At 49.6% G+C, this 19,171-nt stretch overlaps 2 protein-coding genes across 7 annotated transcripts in view; one reads left to right on the top strand and one right to left on the bottom strand.

Moving 5' to 3' along the window:
* Positions 1 to 10,337, bottom strand: part of PUS7 (pseudouridine synthase 7) — a 39,339-nt gene extending 29,002 nt beyond the window's left edge. The window contains exons 1-5 of one of the 2 annotated variants that reach the window (XM_075599676.1): positions 10,163 to 10,337; positions 4,216 to 4,628; positions 2,305 to 2,389; positions 2,118 to 2,219; positions 690 to 834 (exon numbers count right to left, since the gene is read on the bottom strand). In XM_075599676.1, coding sequence (XP_075455791.1) covers positions 690 to 834; positions 2,118 to 2,219; positions 2,305 to 2,389; positions 4,216 to 4,628; positions 10,163 to 10,264 — 847 coding nt within the window. In that variant the 5' untranslated portion in view covers positions 10,265 to 10,337. The remainder of the gene's footprint in view (positions 1 to 689; positions 835 to 2,117; positions 2,220 to 2,304; positions 2,390 to 4,215; positions 4,629 to 10,162) is intronic. The other variant, XM_075599677.1, reaches the window with a different exon arrangement.
* A 70-nt stretch (positions 10,338 to 10,407) lies between these two features.
* SRPK2 (SRSF protein kinase 2) overlaps positions 10,408 to 19,171 on the top strand; it is a 155,520-nt gene continuing 146,756 nt past the window's right edge. For 3 of the 5 annotated variants that reach the window (XM_075599673.1, XM_075599675.1, XM_075599671.1), the window contains exons 1-2: positions 10,408 to 10,606; positions 10,710 to 10,770. In XM_075599673.1, coding sequence (XP_075455788.1) covers positions 10,513 to 10,606; positions 10,710 to 10,770 — 155 coding nt within the window. In that variant the 5' untranslated portion in view covers positions 10,408 to 10,512. The remainder of the gene's footprint in view (positions 10,607 to 10,709; positions 10,771 to 19,171) is intronic. The other 2 variants (XM_075599672.1, XM_075599670.1) reach the window with 1 other exon arrangement.

Raw genomic sequence — 19,171 nt, 5'->3', positions numbered from 1 at the left:
TGTGCACGTTACTATTTCTATTACAAGATGCAGATCTCCCCTCCAATCAGACACCAGCATGCATTGCTCTATCCAATCCGATCATAAGTATGTTACGCCCCTGTAGGCTGTTGAATATATTGTTTGCAATATTCTGTCGTTTGTTATGCGAGTATACTCTCGGCATAGCTTGCATCTTGCTACGTAGTAAATCCAGCTGAGGAATTACTCCGGTATTTGTGTTTTCCGTAAGAATATTTTCCTTAACAACAACGGCTTTTGCATAATGTATATCCCAGTGCTGTGCTTCCCAAATACTTATTATGGAGTAGATTCATGAAAGGCAAATATGGATGATTATTCTATTTATGGACATTCCGACATGTATTGTGCTTTCATAAATGTACTCTATGGGGGGGAGGGGGGGTGATTATTACACTGCAATAGTGCAGATCAGGGCACGCTTACTGAAACTCACATGGATTCCCCGATCAGCACTATCAGAGTTTAGTGACTATCCCCTCCCCCTCCGTGTTTCACGTATCTTTCAGATGGATAATGGTTAAAGGATGGAGTGATCTCCTTTTAAATCTTGAAATGCAATCTTTGCATTTCCAGTGCAAGTTTCGGAGCACATGCAGGTCGGCCTCAGATGCACGGTGGTACATCACATCTCCTGGAAAGGCTGTCAGGACAGCACAATCACTTACTTGCCAATGCGGTTTTGCCAGCTGCGTGGTAAGCGATGATAAACTTCTTTCCTTCCCGATCCTCGGTTTTAGTCTCGAGTCCTGGAAACAAACCCTTGACCGCCTTGTGGATGACTGTTCTCTTCTCTTTGGTGTCTTCAACGACCTATGGAGGAAAGGAGCCGCACACCTTAGATCTGTCCCACGTCCACCACGCAGACCACTGCTGGGCCGACACTACAAGGTGTGACTGGCGGAGTTTATAGAATCGGCTTCTTAACTGTAACTCGGTGTAATGAGAATGGAGTTTTGTTGTGTTTCTGATGACTTAGGTGCATAATGGGTTAACTTGTGTCTCATAGATATGCTTAGATGTAGTTGATTTTGCTGTGAACAGGATACCGGTGGAAAATAATTGCTGAAATAGTTTGTCATGAAAAGCAGGAGATATATGGACTCCCACCTCCCTAGCTGGCTGTTGGCTGGACTTCCCTGAATGTGTTTCCCTGATAGGATTGTCCAGTCCGGAAATTTGCCAGACCTTCAAATTGCGGCTGAGCTAGAGGTGTACTCGGCTCTTCGCGCAGTACAAACTTGATCACAGAACAACTATTGACAAGGCATAATCAAGAGATGTAGGTGGTCCCCTGATACATTGAGCGATATCCTGATTGAAGCCATATGCGGATTATAATCAAAGCCAAGTAACCAATACATTGTATTTACCGATAACAACTGGTGTTGGTATTATTCATGTGTGCACTGGGGGGTGAAAATCGACAACCCGAACCAATCTCTTGAATAAATAATTTTCTTGGCAGAACACCCGGTAACTAGGGGTGGGGTATCTGCTATACATTTATCATTTGGCGTTTAAAGTACAAGTCTGCAAAATTGACCATTTCATGGCTGCAGGGTGATTTTGACTATTTGCTGGAATGCCTTATGGTTTAGCACCATTTAGTAAACCCGCCACACCACCGAGCTCCAGCCTGTAATGAACATTACATTTAAAATGGGTCCGATACCAAGCCTTTGCCAGGGCTGCCATGCCCGATTCTGGCCATATGAATAAGTAATGATTCCTCGCCTCGGCCCTCTTCCCTTTCTTTACAATTCCTCTGAAAACCCCAAACCCATTAATGCGAGATTACTTTAATGCAGCTCCTGTCCACAAGTCACCAAGCTCCCGCAGTCGACTTCTAGGAGACGTGGTTCAGTGTTTTCTGGGTTACTTTATTCAAAGTTTGTCACTAAAAGATTTGGAAGCGGTTTTCTTGATATTCCCATGCATTATTATAACAGGCTTTATCTCAGGAGGAAGGGGGGAAAAAACACAACTCCTTTTGAGCACGTGAACAGAAAATGCCCTCCAGTTTTTGTAGAAATGCCTTTTTCGACCTCAAACCAATAATTCGACGCCAAAGAACCACATGTTTTTCACATTACCTCAATAGCTACATTTTCTTCCTTATTCTTAAACTGCTGAAGTTCCTCCAAACGCTGTTTGTCGGCAGCTGAAAGAGCAGAATCCAGGTCTTCCGAAGCATCCTGCAATAAGGGGATATTGATGCATGAGCTCGGGGTTTAGGAGAAACCCAATGGACAGGGTAGACCTCACAAGTGGCATAGTTACCTCCTTGTCTGCCGGAACTGATAAGTCATTTAAATAAATGACTTTGCCATCTTTTCCTATTTCATGAACAACAAAGTCGGAATACCTAGTGAGAAAAAACACACAAAAAGGGATGCGTTAGGGTCGGTATTGAAAAAAAAATGGAAGTACTATATTTAAAAAGGAGGGTGTAAAATGCAGGTCCACCATAAGAGCGACATCTGTGGTTCTGCGGCCCATTATCATCATCATTCGATTTAGCAGTTCTTTGAAATTGTACAATTCAGACAGGCAGAACATTGATGCTTTTGACCATGAAGAGCTGCTCAGCAACTGTGCTAAATGTGGTGAAAAGTGTTGTATGCCGTGCTCAAGATGCCTCAATTCTGCTTGGATCTTTTGAACCATAAATGTTGTTTGTCACTGCTCTTCTTTACACATTATCTGCATTCACCGCTAGTGATCAAAACGGCACAAGGTTGCAAAAATGAATATAAATGGAAGCATAGATTGCGCGTGGAGGGAATGCGCGTGGAGGGAATGCGCGTGGAGGGAATGCGCGTGGAGGGAATGCGCGTGGAGGGAATGCGCGTGGAGGGAATGCGCGTGGAGGGAATGCGCGCGGAGGGAATGCGCGCGGAGGGATTATGCGTGGAGGGAATATGCGTATGTTTAGACACCTACTATATATTTGAGCGTGGTCTGCCTGATCGCTAAAAATTTGGACACCTCTTAAGATATCGTAACCAAATTTTGCATGATGGATCCGGAGATCAAGGAGCATGTTTTTGCCTACTGTATGTTTGGATACCATTCACAGATCACATATGACGACATGACATGAGACAGAATCCCATCACACAACCCTTTAATCTTAGTCACTGACAAAACTAATTTGCAACATTAGCAAAAATACAGGAGCAGCCCAAGTTCTTCAAGAGTGCGAGGTCATTGTTTGGGAGGAGAGTACAATGACCCACAAACACGAATTAGAGGCCCTCGAGGAAACGCTTCAGGACCTAAGAGGCAATGAGTGGAATTGTTGTTTTAGTAGGGGATTTTGCATTAGGAAACGAAAAAATTAAATTACCAAAAAATACTGATCTTTGAATTCCCAAGCAACAGGTACTTTCAACTAGTTGTATACTGTATATTGTTCTATCAGGATCCTGTGCACACTGCATTCAGGGCCACGAGATGAGGGGGATAACCGGGACTTATATTCTTGGCACAATGGGGGTAGAAGCTGAAGTGACACCATCCGTCAGGTCCCAGCTTGTCCCTCCTCTCATTCAACAACTCGCTAGCAGTATGGTGGGCTGCCATGCTATTATGGCTCAATGGTAAACATAGTGCAAGTGCAGGATGGCCCGAACATGCAACGTCTTCAACAATATGTACACTCCCCTCTGTGGGCTGCCGAAATTCAAAGGGGAGAGAAGACGAAGGAGCACCCAGGCCTGGATTACAGTGGGCGCGCGCGATGCCGTGCGATTTGTGGACTCGGATCGCTCGCGATGGGGAGGCATGGCCATGACGTCACGAGGCCGGCTCGCCCTCATTGGCTAAAACGCTCACGTGACGCAGCCGTCGTGCGAAAAAAAAACAAATGAATTTGTGGGCTCAAAATTCTGCCGCGCGGTCGCTCTTCGTCGGTCGCGCGCACTATGGGGGGCCTCAGAGCGGTGCTGTCCGTTGTTCGCGCCCACTATAATCTCAGCCCAAGACATAAGGCATCTTACAGCTCATTAACTTGCAATGCGTTGCTGGTCCTTGTCAGCACTGAAAGGCCTACTGAAGTGTATTACAATTGAAGCAGATTGTAACAGAGAGTACAATGTCTTGCAATGCAAGAAATCAACGACAATATCCTGACCTTGATAAACAGGTAAACAGGCCTCTAAGTGCACAATGCACCGTCTGCCACATTACCTCTCTTTTAAAATTCCAGAGAACCCTTCATGAGCGCTCACAAATTTATTGATGCCAACATCGAGTTCAATCAGGCCGTGTTTCATCATGTCTGCAAAGCTCTCCGGTTCTCCATCTTCAGGCTCCTCCAGAAGTTCTTCCTCGCCCTCACTCTCTTCTTCCTCGGTTTTACCTGCCGGTACCTGAACTTTGACCTCGGTCTCGATGGCTGTGTCGGTCTGCAGCCCTGACAACTGCTCCGGATCCTGCTCTTTCTTACATGACTCTCCGGTCAAGGACGTTTCGGACACTCTCTGCCTCTTAACTTCGTCCCCGCCGCTTAAGTCCTCGCTGGACAGGGGGCGTTTTAGCGAGATAGTGGCCATTTCGATGGCTTCCATGGTTTTAGGAGCGTTGAATTGGTTTAGGAAAACCTGGTTGGGGGAAAAAAAAAAAAAAGTGTCACATTAGTGCATGACTGTTATAGAATCTTTGCTGCAAGTCATGTCTGATGTACTGGACGGATGTCTATTTAGCTCCCAACTAAAAAATCCCATTGGTCTACCCCTATGGATTTACTAGTGATATTTAGATCAAGTGAGACAATCATTGGGACCATAACATTGGCGTTTTCTATTAGTTGACCCTAGCAATTATTCATTATAGCAACCAACAAAAATTTAAATAATCTCAGGAACCCAGGGAATACTAGAGCTCAGCCACATGGGGGTCCCTGGTTGAAATTTGGGCAAACTTTTAAAACACAACCCCTCCCCCATGGCAATCGGTGTATCATTATTACCAAGCACCAGGCAAAGATGATCCACTGCAATTACTGAAGAGAAATATGAAAAGTATTACACAAACAAACACAATACCAGGCTTCTTGTTTAACAAAAAACAAAAATGCCCAAAGCTACTTCCATTGTGACAAAAATACACAGTTCAATACCTATATATCTCTTATAAAAAGGGTCATTTAGTTTAACCCTTTGGCCAAAGCGTCTTAAGCCTGCTGCCACTTACAAGGCATGACCGAAAGCAGGTCCTAACACTCACCTGGGTTAAAATTCTTATTTACCTGTATAATTACAGGAAGAATGATCACATTGGATCTGTCATAACCTGGCAAAATGGTTGTTTGTATAAATATAGATATCAAAGCGGCTGTTTTTGGACTAAATTCCCCATTGAAGTCAAATGGGAATTTCGAACAACAATTGATCGCTTTCGTGGATATAGAATAAGCCCCTAGGTTCCTTATATTAGTGTTTAGGGACAATTTCTTTAGGTAGAGGCTATTTATGTGCCGATAGCCGGGGTAGGTTTTCCGGGGCCCGGTGGCTGCTGGAGGCCTAAGCTCTCCATCACCTGCAGGCCTCTTCCTCACTGTGTCCCACGCCGAGCTTCCAAAGCTTGCGGCGCGCGACGGGCCTCTCTGACGTCAGCGCACCGGAAGGAAGCTGGGCCTCAGCTTCTGCTGCACACTGACTTTGGAAGCTCGCGTGGGACAGAATGAGGAAGAGACCTGCAGCTGATGGAGAGCCAGTGCCTGGCCACAACCGTCAGCCAGGCCATAGGTCGGGGCCAACTTGTACCGCCGGCCTTCGGGGCCCCCGCAGCCACCAGGCCCGGCCATGCCCAAGGTAAGTCTATTTTTTTTATATCTATTGGGGGTGGGTGGGTATATAACATGTATATGAGGGGGGGGGGGATTTGGCATGTATTTTGTGGAGGGGGGGAGGAAAAGAGGGAGTAAGAGTGAGACGCAGAAGAGATAAATACATGCGAGACGGGAGGGGGCGAGGGAGCGAGACGGGAGGGGGCGAGGGAGCGAGACGGGAGGGGGGCGAGGGAGCGAGACGGGAGGGGGGCGAGGGAGCGAGACGGGAGGGGGGCGAGGGAGCGAGACGGGAGGGGGGCGAGGGAGCGAGACGGGAGGGGGGCGAGGGAGCGAGACGGGAGGGGGGCGAGGGAGCGAGACGGGAGGGGGGCGAGGGAGCGAGACGGGAGGGGGGGCGAGGGAGCGAGACGGGAGGGGGGGCGAGGGAGCGAGACGGGAGGGGGGGCGAGGGAGCGAGACGGGAGGGGGGGGCGAGGGAGCGAGACGGGAGGGGGGGCGAGGGAGCGAGACGGGAGGGGGGGCGAGGGAGCGAGACGGGAGGGGGGGCGAGGGAGCGAGACGGGAGGGGGGGCGAGGGAGCGAGACGGGAGGGGGGGCGAGGGAGCGAGACGGGAGGGGGGCGAGGGAGCGAGACGGGAGGGGGGCGAGGGAGCGAGACGGGAGGGGGGCGAGGGAGCGAGACGGGAGGGGGGCGAGGGAGCGAGACGGGAGGGGGGCGAGGGAGCGAGACGGCGAGGGAGCGAGACGGGAGGGGAGAGAAATACATGGGAAAAGGGGGGGAAATAGAGGGAACTTGTGAGGTGTGATGGGGGGTCGCATTACTGCCGACAGAGTGTGTGTGTGTGTGTGGGGGGGGGGGCGTAACTTTAGTCCTGGGCCCCAGGAAATCTGTCTGCGACCCTGAGGATAATTGAGGGACTTGTTCAGCCTCATTTAACGAGCAGCTGGGTAAATAAGGGCCTCGTTCGGCCTGACCCTTGCCCCAAGCTGCTAGCCTAACGTTAACTCGAATATGCCAGCCCAGCCCGCTCGAAATCCTAAAAATCAGGGGGAGGAGAAAAAAACCCATTGCCGGCTAAATAAGAGAGAATAAGGCAGTTAGAGAGTCAGGTAAATACACTCCCTTTGATACCCAGTGGGCAAATATATATATATTTTTAAATGGCCCCAGATTCCCCATGCGCTTGCGCAGAGACGAGGTCCTGGCACGCATGCGCAGGGCAAGCAGGGTGGCCGGTCTGCTGCCTCTGGGCCCGCTCCTCCCTCCCCCCCCTCTCAACGTGGGACGGACTGGAAGCGCCAACCCAGCTTCCCCACGTGGGACGGAGGGGAAGCGCCAACCCAGCTTCCCCACGTGGGACGGAGGGGAAGCGCCAACCCAGCTTCCCCACGTGGGACGGAGGGGAAGCGCCAACCCAGCTTCCCCACGTGGGACGGAGGGGAAGCGCCAACCCAGCTTCCCCACGTGGGACGGAGGGGAAGCGCCAACCCAGCTTCCCCACGTGGGACCGAGGGGAAGCGCCAACCCAGCTTCCCCACGTGGGACAGAGGGGAAGCGCCAACCCAGCTTCCCCACGTGGGCCCGAGGGAAAGCGCCAACCCAGCTTCCCCACGTGGGACCGAGGGTAAGCGCCAACCCAGCTTCCCCACGTGAGACCGAGGGGAAGCGCCAACCCAGCTTCCCCAATGTGGGACCGAGGGGAAGCGCCAACCCAGCTTCCCCACGTGGGCCCGAGGCGAAGCGCCCACGTGGGCCCGAGGGGAAGCGCCAACCCAGCTTCCCCACGTGGGACCGAGGGTAAGCGCCAACCCAGCTTCCCCACGTGGGACCGAGGGGAAGCGCCAACCCAGCTTCCCCACGTGGGACAGAGGGGAAGCGCCAACCCAGCTTCCCCAACGTGGGACCGAGCGGAAGCGCCAACCCAGCTTCCCCACGTGGGCCCGAGGGGAAGCACCAACCCAGCTTCCCCACGTGGGACGGAGGGGAAGCGCCAACCCAGCTTCCCCACGTGGGACAGAGGGGAAGCGCCAACCCAGCTTCCCCACGTGGGACCGAGGGTAAGCGCCAACCCAGCTTCCCCACGTGAGACCGAGGGGAAGCGCCAACCCAGCTTCCCCACGTGGGACAGAGGGGAAGCGCCAACCCAGCTTCCCCAACGTGGGACCGAGGGGAAGCGCCAACCCAGCTTCCCCACGTGGGCCCGAGGGGAAGCACCAACCCAGCTTCCCCACGTGGGACCGAGGGGTAAGCGCCAACCCAGCTTCCCCACGTGGGACCGAGGGTAAGCGCCAACCCAGCTTCCCCACGTGGGACGGAGGGGAAGCGCCAACCCAGCTTCCCCACGTGGGCCCGAGGGAAAGCGCCAACCCAGCTTCCCCACGTGGGACCGAGGGTAAGCGCCAACCCAGCTTCCCCACGTGGGACGGAGGGGAAGCGCCAACCCAGCTTCCCCACGTGGGACCGAGGGTAAGCGCCAACCCAGCTTCCCCACGTGGGACGGAGGGGAAGCGCCAACCCAGCTTCCCCACGTGGGACAGAGGGGAAGCGCCAACCCAGCTTCCCCACGTGGGACCGAGGGTAAGCGCCAACCCAGCTTCCCCACGTGAGACCGAGGGGAAGCGCCAACCCAGCTTCCCCACGTGGGACAGAGGGGAAGCGCCAACCCAGCTTCCCCAACGTGGGACCGAGGGGAAGCGCCAACCCAGCTTCCCCACGTGGGCCCGAGGGGAAGCACCAACCCAGCTTCCCCACGTGGGACCGAGGGGTAAGCGCCAACCCAGCTTCCCCACGTGGGACCGAGGGTAAGCGCCAACCCAGCTTCCCCACGTGGGACGGAGGGGAAGCGCCAACCCAGCTTCCCCACGTGGGCCCGAGGGAAAGCGCCAACCCAGCTTCCCCACGTGGGACCGAGGGTAAGCGCCAACCCAGCTTCCCCACGTGGGACGGAGGGGAAGCGCCAACCCAGCTTCCCCACGTGGGCCCGAGGGAAAGCGCCAACCCAGCTTCCCCACGTGGGACCGAGGGTAAGCGCCAACCCAGCTTCCCCACGTGGGACCGAGGGTAAGCGCCAACCCAGCTTCCCCACGTGGGACAGAGGGGAAGCGCCAACCCAGCTTCCCCAACGTGGGACCGAGGGGAAGCGCCAACCCAGCTTCCCCACGTGGGCCCGAGGCGAAGCGCCCACGTGGGCCCGAGGGGAAGCGCCAACCCAGCTTCCCCACGTGGGACCGAGGGTAAGCGCCAACCCAGCTTCCCCACGTGGGACCGAGGGTAAGCGCCAACCCAGCTTCCCCACGTGGGACCGAGGGGAAGCGCCAACCCAGCTTCCCCAACGTGGGACCGAGCGGAAGCGCCAACCCAGCTTCCCCACGTGGGCCCGAGGGGAAGCACCAACCCAGCTTCCCCACGTGGGCCCGAGGGGAAGCACCAACCCAGCTTCCCCACGTGGGACCGAGGGTAAGCGCCAACCCAGCTTCCCCACGTGGGACAGAGGGGAAGCGCCAACCCAGCTTCCCCAACGTGGGACCGAGCGGAAGCGCCAACCCAGCTTCCCCACGTGGGCCCGAGGGGAAGCGCCAACCCAGCTTCCCCACGTGGGACCGAGGGGAAGCGCCAACCCAGCTTCCCCCGCGCACGACTCCTGCCCCAGCCTGCCAGTCTTGCGCCCGCCGCCCCCCCCCCCCCCCCCAGCCACAAACTTCCCACGCCCCCTCCCCCGAGACCACCTCCCACGCCCCCCTCCCGGGGCAGCTGCTGTGGGGATATCGGGGGCAGAGGGGGGGAAGCGTCTGGCGGCAAGGAAGCTGCACCCGTCCGGTCAAGGTAAGTCACCCACCCTGTCACTCAACCCACCCTGTCTCCCACCCACCCAGTCACTGTCTCCCACCCACCCAGTCACTGTCTCCCACCCACCCAGTCACTAACCAACCCACCAAGTCACTGTCATCCACCCAGTTAGGCAGTCACCTGTCTTTTGTTGAAAATATAAAAATAAACAGGTTGCATTGTAATGTTTTTTTCTGTATCACAATAAGAAAACAGTTAAGTAAAAGTTGCGGTCTTTTTTTCGTGGTAAGTACGCTATGGGTTGGGGGGGGGGGGGCTGCTCCTTTCATTTGTCCTGGGCCCCATGATTTCTGTTGGCGGCCCTGATTGAGAGCATCGCTTGGTCCTAATGAATCTTGTGTGCACATGTTAACAACCCTGCAGCCACCTACAATGACCTGGGCTTCAGCGGGTTGTGTGACTTGTGTCATTAACCCACGCAGTGCAGAACAATGCATCACAGGCCCCTCTGACGCGCTCCGGGCAGGCGGGTCACAAACAAACAGCTCTGACTATACCTGGACAGGAGCACAGCCGCGGCGGGGAGGTGGGGGAGGCGGGAGACCCGCGACGCGGTGCCTGGCCCTGCAGAACTGGAGCCGAGCAAGACCCCTGATCATACAGCACACGCTCCACACGTGTGCCGAGCGCCCTGTCAGCTGATCTCCGCTCCTCCGAGAAACGAAAGAGACGCGTGGCTAGACTGCCCCTCCCCCGGCGCGTCAACTTCCTCCCCTCCCTTTGCATGCTCGGCGTCCGGCGGGTTGCCTAGGAGATGAGTCAGCGGAGGCGGTGACGTCGGGGCTGGTGCCGGGTAGCGCGCGCAGTGTACAAGGCGGTGAGCGGCGTTGCTTTCCTCACTCGGCCCATGGAAGCCGGCGGTGGCGTTTGCGTGTCCCGCATAATAACTGCGGCCGGCGGCACCGGCGCGGGGAACAAGGCGGAGATGAACTCCGGGAAGGGTAAGAGGGGCCTCGCCCAGTCTCCTCTCTCATTGTTACGGTGCCTCTGGGCCGCGGCGTCACTAACGATTCCCGTGTGTCCCCCCCTCCTCCCTTTCTCCAGTGCTGCCCATCCAGGCCCGAAAGAGGAGACCGAAGGCGAAGAAGGAGAAGACTCGGAAAAAGTGAGTAACTGTCCCCTTGGTATGGGGATGGGGAGAAGGAGAGAAGGTGGGGGGTGGGAGGGAGATCATGCTGCACAAGTCATTGTCTGGGATCCCTCTGGAGGGTGTAATGACACTGACTTCTATCCGAGGCTAAACTTCAGCACTTCACAGACCTGTCAAGTCTCCCTCATATTACTTGGATTGTAAGCTCTGTGGAACATGATCTCCCTTTTACCGTATGTTATTTACCTGCTGCACGTATTCCCATTGTTTTGTCATGTGCCTGCCTCCTATTGTAATGTAAAGCGCTGTGTACATTGCGAGCGCTATATAAATACCTTTATACATACATGTTCAGTGAGTGCCATATATTGGGAAGGAGTCTCACTCCATTTTAGCAGCAGTGCTCACATGGACTGTAATAGTGGCCCTTGTTAGTCATTGCTTTAACAGTGTAGTGTCACTTTCTTGGTCCAAATGATCCCAGAAGACTCCTGATTGTGTCCTTGGAAGTTGGCATGTAAGATTTCATGTTGGGAGCATTAATACTTCTGCTGATCATGCTGCATTGTTTGGATGGATATACTTTGTACTGTACTGGCAGCCGGGTACAAAAAGGACTCGTTCATCCTTATTCAATGTGAAGCAGGATAAATAAGGCTCTTGTACAGTCTAACCATAATATGCCAGTGTAGCCCCAATAAGCACTTTGGGTCCTGATACTCAGGTAGCAAATTATTGCCAGCTAAAAAGCAGAGGAAGGAGGTAAATAAACTCGTACTGTACTTTGTTATGCTAGTGCTGTTGCTAAGGAAACAAAGTGGTGGCTGCTGAAAAGAATAAGGAAGTACTCAAAATGTGTTGTGTGAAGTGATTAAATAATTGACATTTTGATAATTACAAAGTTTCAGGAGCCCTCCTTTGTTCTGATAATTGAAATGTCTAGTTTTTATATATATATATATATAATCTCTCAAAAAACAAATAGACAATACCATTCTGTTGCTAACAAAATGCTTTCGTTTGTGTGAGCTTTCGAGATACACTGATCTCTTCTTCCGGCGGTGTTACAATGGGTAAAGCAAGAGAGCTTTTTACTTAAAAACAGTGCATCTTGGAATGTATCTGTGACTGAAGCCTATCCCTCCCCCTGTGCAGTATGCGATTTATGACTTAAGGTGTTAAATGGTCCCTGAATGTTAGTGATGTAAGAGTATGTATGTATTTGTGTGTGTAGATATAAATTTATACAGCCCTTTACAAAGGGTATGTGTGGAGTGGGAGTGTACACCAATGGTTGTGGGTAGGTGTAGAAGGGTGTTGCATTACTATTAGTGTGTGTACATACTATGGGGTACCTATTGATTATATAGGGATATAATTACTATATATCTATATCTCAAGCACTCCAATTCAAATAATGCAGAGTGTACATTACCATTCAGCAGAACAGCAAAAAAGAGACAGCACTCACTTGTAAGTATCCAAAGAAGTGTATTGATTGACACGGACAGAACCAACGTTTCAATCCCGGGGAGGGATCTTCATGTGGGGGTCTGTAAATCCATTTTGCAGGCGGAAACTATTTAAAAAATAAATTCTGAGTGTCTCTGCATTCCCTTTGTGAACTATTAGGACAGGGGTGGCCCACTCCAGTACTCAAAGGCCACCAACAGGTCAGGTTTTAAGGACATCCCTGCTTCAGCACAGGTGGCTCAGTCATTGACAAATAGTAAATGACTGAGCCACCTGTGCTGAAACAGGGATGTCCATCAAAACCTGACCTGTTGGAGACCCTTGAGTACTGGAGTGGGCCACCCCTGTCCTAGGAACTATAATGTCTGGGCAGCCATGACATGTGAGACCCTTATCACCCTGACAGGTTGCTGTCAATCTCACTGGGTTATATTAGTTTATTGTAACCCATCTCATGAGGGTCCCTGCTCTCTTGAAAGTGGTGTCTGAAACCTTTAGGGGGATATTCATTCATCTGTGATAATGCGGAGCATTGATTGTTGCACAGAAACTCCCATTGATTTTAATGGAAGTTTCCCATGAAAGCAATGGGAGTTTCCGTGCCCTGATTTGCACTGTTACATTTTAATAAATAACCCCCTTTGTCAAGTTTCAGGATTGAGATTTAGAAGCCTGATAGGGCAGAGCTTCTTATAAAATGATGATTGTATTTCTTGAGTCTGAATGTGGATCAAATAATAAATTCCAGCTACAATGAGGCTCACTATTCTCACTAGCTATTATGTTTCCTGGTGTGACTGATTTCCATGTAAAGCAAACACTGCGTGACATGAGTAAAGTCTATTTTACAAATGATTATTAATGTGTAAACAATGAAATGCAGTGTAAACCTGAGTAGCCTGATGTGTCAACACTGCTTTACCAAAGCAGAGGGCGTTGCATTTGTTTTTTTTCATGGTTTGACGTCCTAGTCTTGCACTTTAAACGTTACCTTTAATACAAACATCAAGGATGATTACTATTACAATAGGGAGCTTCCCCTTCTCCACTTTTTTGGATTTAAAAATTAAATATGTTTTGTGGACCGTAGATCTGTTACTATCTAACTAAGCAATTCTAATCAGGGATAGGAGGCATGTTTTTCACAGGTTCAAAATAAGTACCGATGGTAACATACTAGTAAATAGACATTATTTTCAACATTAGTTTATTAATTTGATATATTGGTGTCCCTAAATGGAATGACTTGAGTCACATTTAATCCCTAAATGCTACTGACCAATGTATTCCCTGGCATTACAGCAGCGTAGGAGTTGGGTTACTGTCATTTATACTTTATCTAACATACAGTAACTGTCCCTCAACCAGGGGTTCCCCAAAGTAGAAATGCAGTAGTTTTAGATTGGAATCCTGCGTTGTTAGAGAAAAAGCTCATACTCTGAAGTGGGAGTGTGTTAGGCTAAGGCCCCGTTGCACGCGTCCGCCCGGCTGTCTTGCTTGCCGGCGGCGCGTGCAACTCACTGCACCGCGCGCTGCGGTCTGCAGGAAACTTTTTTGGAGCGGGGGGGCCTGGCCACACGGGTCGGGGGGGCGCGGCCATGACGGGGGGCGGGGCCAAAACCAAAACAAAGCAGGGCTCACAGCACTAGCTGGCTTGCCATTGGTTGATGGGAGCCAGTCTATGATTGGCCCCTTCGCATACCATGTGACGCGTTGCCGCACGGGAACACCATTCTCTTGTATCCCGTGCTGGCTGACGCGTCACAGTACGTCGTCAGTTGGCAGTGAGGAGGGACTGGGACCGGATCGTGAGGTTAAACCGCAATGGTGAGTTGCGCTCACTCCCGCGCCACCAGGCGCAGCGGGTCCCAGCCCTTAGGCTTTGTCCATAGTGAAAGCGAGCGCTACAGTGCTACTTGCCTCGCGCGCGCTCTCCTCTCCTACGATTTGTGCACTGTAGGTTTTTGAAGAGCGAGGGGGTGGGCGCGGTCATGAGGTTAGGTCATTAGGCTCTGTGGAAATATGAGATTATTCCACAAAAAAGGTATTGTACTGCATGGAATGAATTAGCAATCAATTGGTCAGTGTTGGAGACCAGTGTAGTGAGGTGTGGGGTATGTGTGATAGTGGTTAAATAATTATAATTATATAATTAAATAATAATTATAATAAGAGAAAGATCTACGGTGTTTAAAAATCATATCTGGGATTAGTGAAAAATGAAGGGTATTGGCACTGGAAAGACTGCAGATGCAGAAGAGGAGGGTTGGCGAGAGAGCGGCTGTTCACAATTCTGCTTCCTACAGCTGTGTCCCACAATAACTTGCAAACCTCTGCGCATGGCAGTTGTGGTGGTACTCTGGGAAGCAGAGCTGTGAGTGACAACTCTTCCACCAATACCACTCTTCTGCACCTGTGGTCTTTCCAGCACTCGTACCTCTCATTTTTCACTTATCTCACTCATATGAAGGGATTTTTCAAGCCCTGCATCTTTCTGTGGTTCCTCTGTTTGTGGTCTTTTCAACGCACGCGGTAGATTCCACCAGCGGATAAGTGATATTTTTCCTTGCCTTGTGGGCGTTACTGACATGGTTTGATCTCTGTTTTTCTGCCCTGGGTCAACATGAGGTAGAGGAGTGGCTTTTTGTTGTTGTTGTCTGGTAACCCACAACATTTGCCCCATATGACTATTGGGATCAGGCTCTGTGAGCACTGGTTTAGCTTGTCCTCTTCCTGTTATTTTAACACAGTTGCCATCCAGAAATTCCTTAAGATTAGCTCACACACTGATCATTCCAAAATTATGATTTTACAATACTAAAAGATTAGGCTAAACTGAAACAAAACACTGATTCATTCTGAATTACTATGCCTGCATCAAAGAAGGTGTGTGTTTGCAAACGGAAAACAGGTCAGTGCTAATGGCCCTATTTCTTAGGCTTCTGTTTTAAGAGCTGGTATTTCCAGAAGAACTGGCAATTCCTTCTTCTTTGTGACTAAATCTACCCTCAAAGACCGTTCATTGTGCCCAGAACGGGCTGAACAGGTGCAGACAAGCATGGCGTTTTCAATAGCAGCCTTTGTAAGTCTGATTATTGGTGTACTTCTGCTGTGGGTGATCATCTATCATTAACTATACCATTTGTGTAAATATATTCTATAGACTGGTGTCTAATTACAGTAAAGTCTTACACCCCTATGGATTGGATGCTGCATAAACTAGAAAGCAAAGCTCAAGGCATTTTGTTTTCGTATTTCAGCTTATAGATTTTGCACATCTTAATCCTTTTTCTTCATCACTTCACGCAGTGAAGAGACTTAAAATCTAGCGTTATCCTAATGTTGCTGGCCCGGCTAGCAGTCAAAGTATTAAAGTTCAGACATGGCATGTTTTGTGTACAAAACAATGGCAGTGATATGTTTTGAAGTGTTTCATCTCTGATATTATTGCTTTGCTAATCCTACAACTAAAATTATTATACCTATGTCGTAATATTAGACTCTAAATGCTGTAACCCCTTGATTCTCAACTCCAGTCCTCAAGACCCCCCCCCCCCAACAGGTCAGGTTTTAAAGATATCCCAGCTTCAGCACAGGTGGCTCAATCAGTCTTTGACTTAGCCACTGATTGAGCCATCTGTGCTGAAGCTGGGATGTCCTTTAAAATCCGACCTGTTGGGGGATCATGAGTACTGGAGTTGAGAAGCCCTGCGTAACACTAATGTGAGAGGAGTCCTCTTCCCTTTTATGTGATGCTTAATTGATGGAGTGAGTAGCTTGGTTTGAATCCCATTGTCGGCTCTCCTTGTGACCTTGACCAAGTCCTTTTATCTCTGCATGTATTTGGCACCAACATTAGAATATAAGCTCTTCTATGTATGGTCTCGTGTCTGCTAAATTCTATCTATACAGGTGTGTGTATTGTCAACCGTATATAGGGAAATATATTGTGTGTTCAGGAGGTTCCCTCCCCCATCCTCTTAGCTCTTATTACAGGAGGAAAGCCATGCATGGGCATCGCTTCGTCATGTAAAAGGCCCAAATAATCCATGGGTGGAAGTAGCAGATGATTGCCAGGGAACTAAAGTGACTTGTATTTAACAATGATTCAAGTTTTTTTTTTTTAAGAAGTGTGTGTGTGTGTGTGTGTGTGTACGCACACAGTGGTGAGAAAAGTTTGTGAACCCGAATGATAATTACGGAAATTCCATCGTTTTTCCATGATAACCTTCTTGAATCAAAACCAGTCTTTTCTTAAATATCCAATATGTTTTATATTAACCAATTCCATGTCTTTTAAAACCAAATTTTGTATGAATTAGACAAACAATTAGTAATTATGAGTCAGGGTATGTATAAAAGTAAGTGAAACCCTGGTTTAATCAACTAAATTAAATGGGGATAATTAGAATCGGGTGTTTAAATAAATAGGTTGTTTTTCAGGGGTTAGTTTGGGAGGCCCCATCCTATATAAAGATCAGAAACTTTGTGAGTTTGGTCTTCACCATACAGGTGAAGGTGATCTTGCTACGGTCAAAAGAAATCTCTGAGGACCTCAGAAAAGTAGTTATTGATGCCCATCAGTCTAGAAAGGGTACAAGTAACAGCAGCACTCCTCAAACAGGAAAATCGGTGCACCGCCGACAAACAGATGCAAAGGCTGGGATATGTGACTTGTAAAAACTTTATTGGAGCATGTCCGTGGAGTTCTGGTGGATCCTCTACTTCTTTGACAAAGCGCTTTGGCATGAAACGCGTTAGAGGATCCGCCAGAACTCCACTGACATGCTCCAATAAAGTTGTTACAAGTCACATATTCCAGCCTTTGCATCTGTTTGTCAGCGGTGCACCGATTTTCCTGTGGGAGGAGTGCTGCTGTTACTTGTGACGTTATCGGAAGCACGCCGGGCTGCTGAATCGGCTGACGAGCTGAAACCCTGCCGGATACAGACCACCCACCGGGACTGAGCAGTCGTCTGCGGGTTGCGGTATGCCTACCCGGACGGAGGATTTTCATCTTCTAAAGAGGATGGCTGTACCTAAATCATCAACTGTGAGTCTAATTACAACTACATTAGAGCTTGTTTATAAGCCAGTTGTCTAGGAGAGTACTCATATCCATTGTTGCTCACACTCATGGTCAGCCTGTATGCTCCTCGTATTTCTTTTCCTTGCTTATGGGATTCTTAGAGACATATGGAATTTTACAGCATATTATTCAGCAGCCCAACAACAATAAACTTCTGAGCGCCGGATGGGCGAACTAGTTCACAGTTTGCCACATTACTAGAAAGGGTACAAAACCATTTCTAAAGATTAGGGGCGCCACCAATCCACTCATAGACAAATGGAGAAAGTTCAAGACCAGTCACTCTACCCAGGAGCAGTCATCCTACCAAAATCTCTCCAAGAACAACCCGGCAAATCATCCAGGAAGTCAAAACGAACCCCAGAACGGTCTCGCCTTGGATAATGGGAGTGGTCATGACTCGACTATCCGAAAACGACTGAACAAGACTGGTGTTCATGGAAGGATAGCCAGGAAAAACCACTGCTCTCCAACATGAACATTGTTGCCTGTCTGAAGTTCGCCAAAGAGCACATAGATAATCCACAAGACTTCTGGAACAATGTTCTCTGGACAGATGTGCCAAAAGTAGAACGTTTTGGCCTCAATGAGAAATGTTATGTTTGGCGAAAACCAAACACTGCGTTCGAACAGAGGAACCTCATTCCAACCGTCAAGCATGGTGGTGGAAGTATGATGGTTTGGGACTGCTTTGCTGGCTTAGGACCTGGACAGCTCGTCATCATTGACACTACCACGAATTCTGCATTGTATCAAAAGATTATAGAAGTAAATATCAGGCCATACATCCATGAGATGAAGCTGAACCGAAAGTGGGTCATGCAGCAAAACAATGATCTTAAAAGTACAAGCAGATCTACAAAAGGATGACTGCAGAAGAAGACATACGTGTTTTAGAATGGCGTTGTCAAAGTCTGTACCTAAACCCAATCAAAAAGTGAACTGTCCGTGCAAGGAAGCCCTCAAATGTCACTGAGTTGAAGTAGTTCTGTAAGGAGGAATGGGCCAACATTTCTTTGCGCTGCTTATTTGAATGTATTTTTCTGAATTTGGGGGGGGGGGGAGGGGGGTTAGGGGACTGTACTCTGTTTACCAGACAGGGACACTCATCCTGTTCACACAATAATGCCAGCTCAGTCAGCTTGGCTCCAGCGGCCCATAGGACACTGCAACTTCACCTATTCAGGACTTTTTAGTTATTCAGCCTAATATATATCTGATTTTGTATAAATATTATAAACTAAAAGCTGGTTATCCAAAGACTGTGTTTGTGTGTTTTAAAAAAAATGACCTTTGGGTGTTTGTGGCTTTCTAAGCCAATGGCCATGGGCTAGTGTTGAGGGTTAATCCTCCCCTGCTTTTTGATATAATGGACATGGTGGCTCCTGACTTTAGGCACGTTACTTTATCATCAAGGGCCGCACAAATGGGATTATAAAATCTACAGGGCATTGTCATGTCTGAATAATTCTATGTATAGTGCTGCGTACACTGCATCACCGCAAAAGAAAACAATCGTATATTCTTTATTAACACTCACGACACACAATCACTAACCTGGGTTTGCTGGAAATATCTGCTGCATCAGTTGACATGACTATCTGCTGCAGTGACAGTCACAGTGAGGAATACGGTGTAGGAATCTTGAACAAAATCATTGGAACAAGAACTCCTTTTACATACATGGCTTCGGTTAAGATGACTGTTTCTGTTTTCTCTGTAGAATAATGCCCTGGGATGTTTAGCCACCTTGGAGATTTTGAGCATTTTTTTTTTGTCCTGCAGAAAACCAATGGCTTGCAGGAGTGGCCACTCCCAGTCCTCAAGGGCCACCAACAGGTCAGGTTATTCCTG

Source organism: Ascaphus truei, chromosome 5, assembly GCF_040206685.1.
Source record: "Ascaphus truei isolate aAscTru1 chromosome 5, aAscTru1.hap1, whole genome shotgun sequence".
Taxonomy (NCBI): Eukaryota; Metazoa; Chordata; class Amphibia; order Anura; family Ascaphidae; genus Ascaphus; species Ascaphus truei.
The sequence above is the reverse complement of the archived record's forward strand: the minus strand, read 5'-3'. Positions and strand labels throughout refer to the sequence as shown.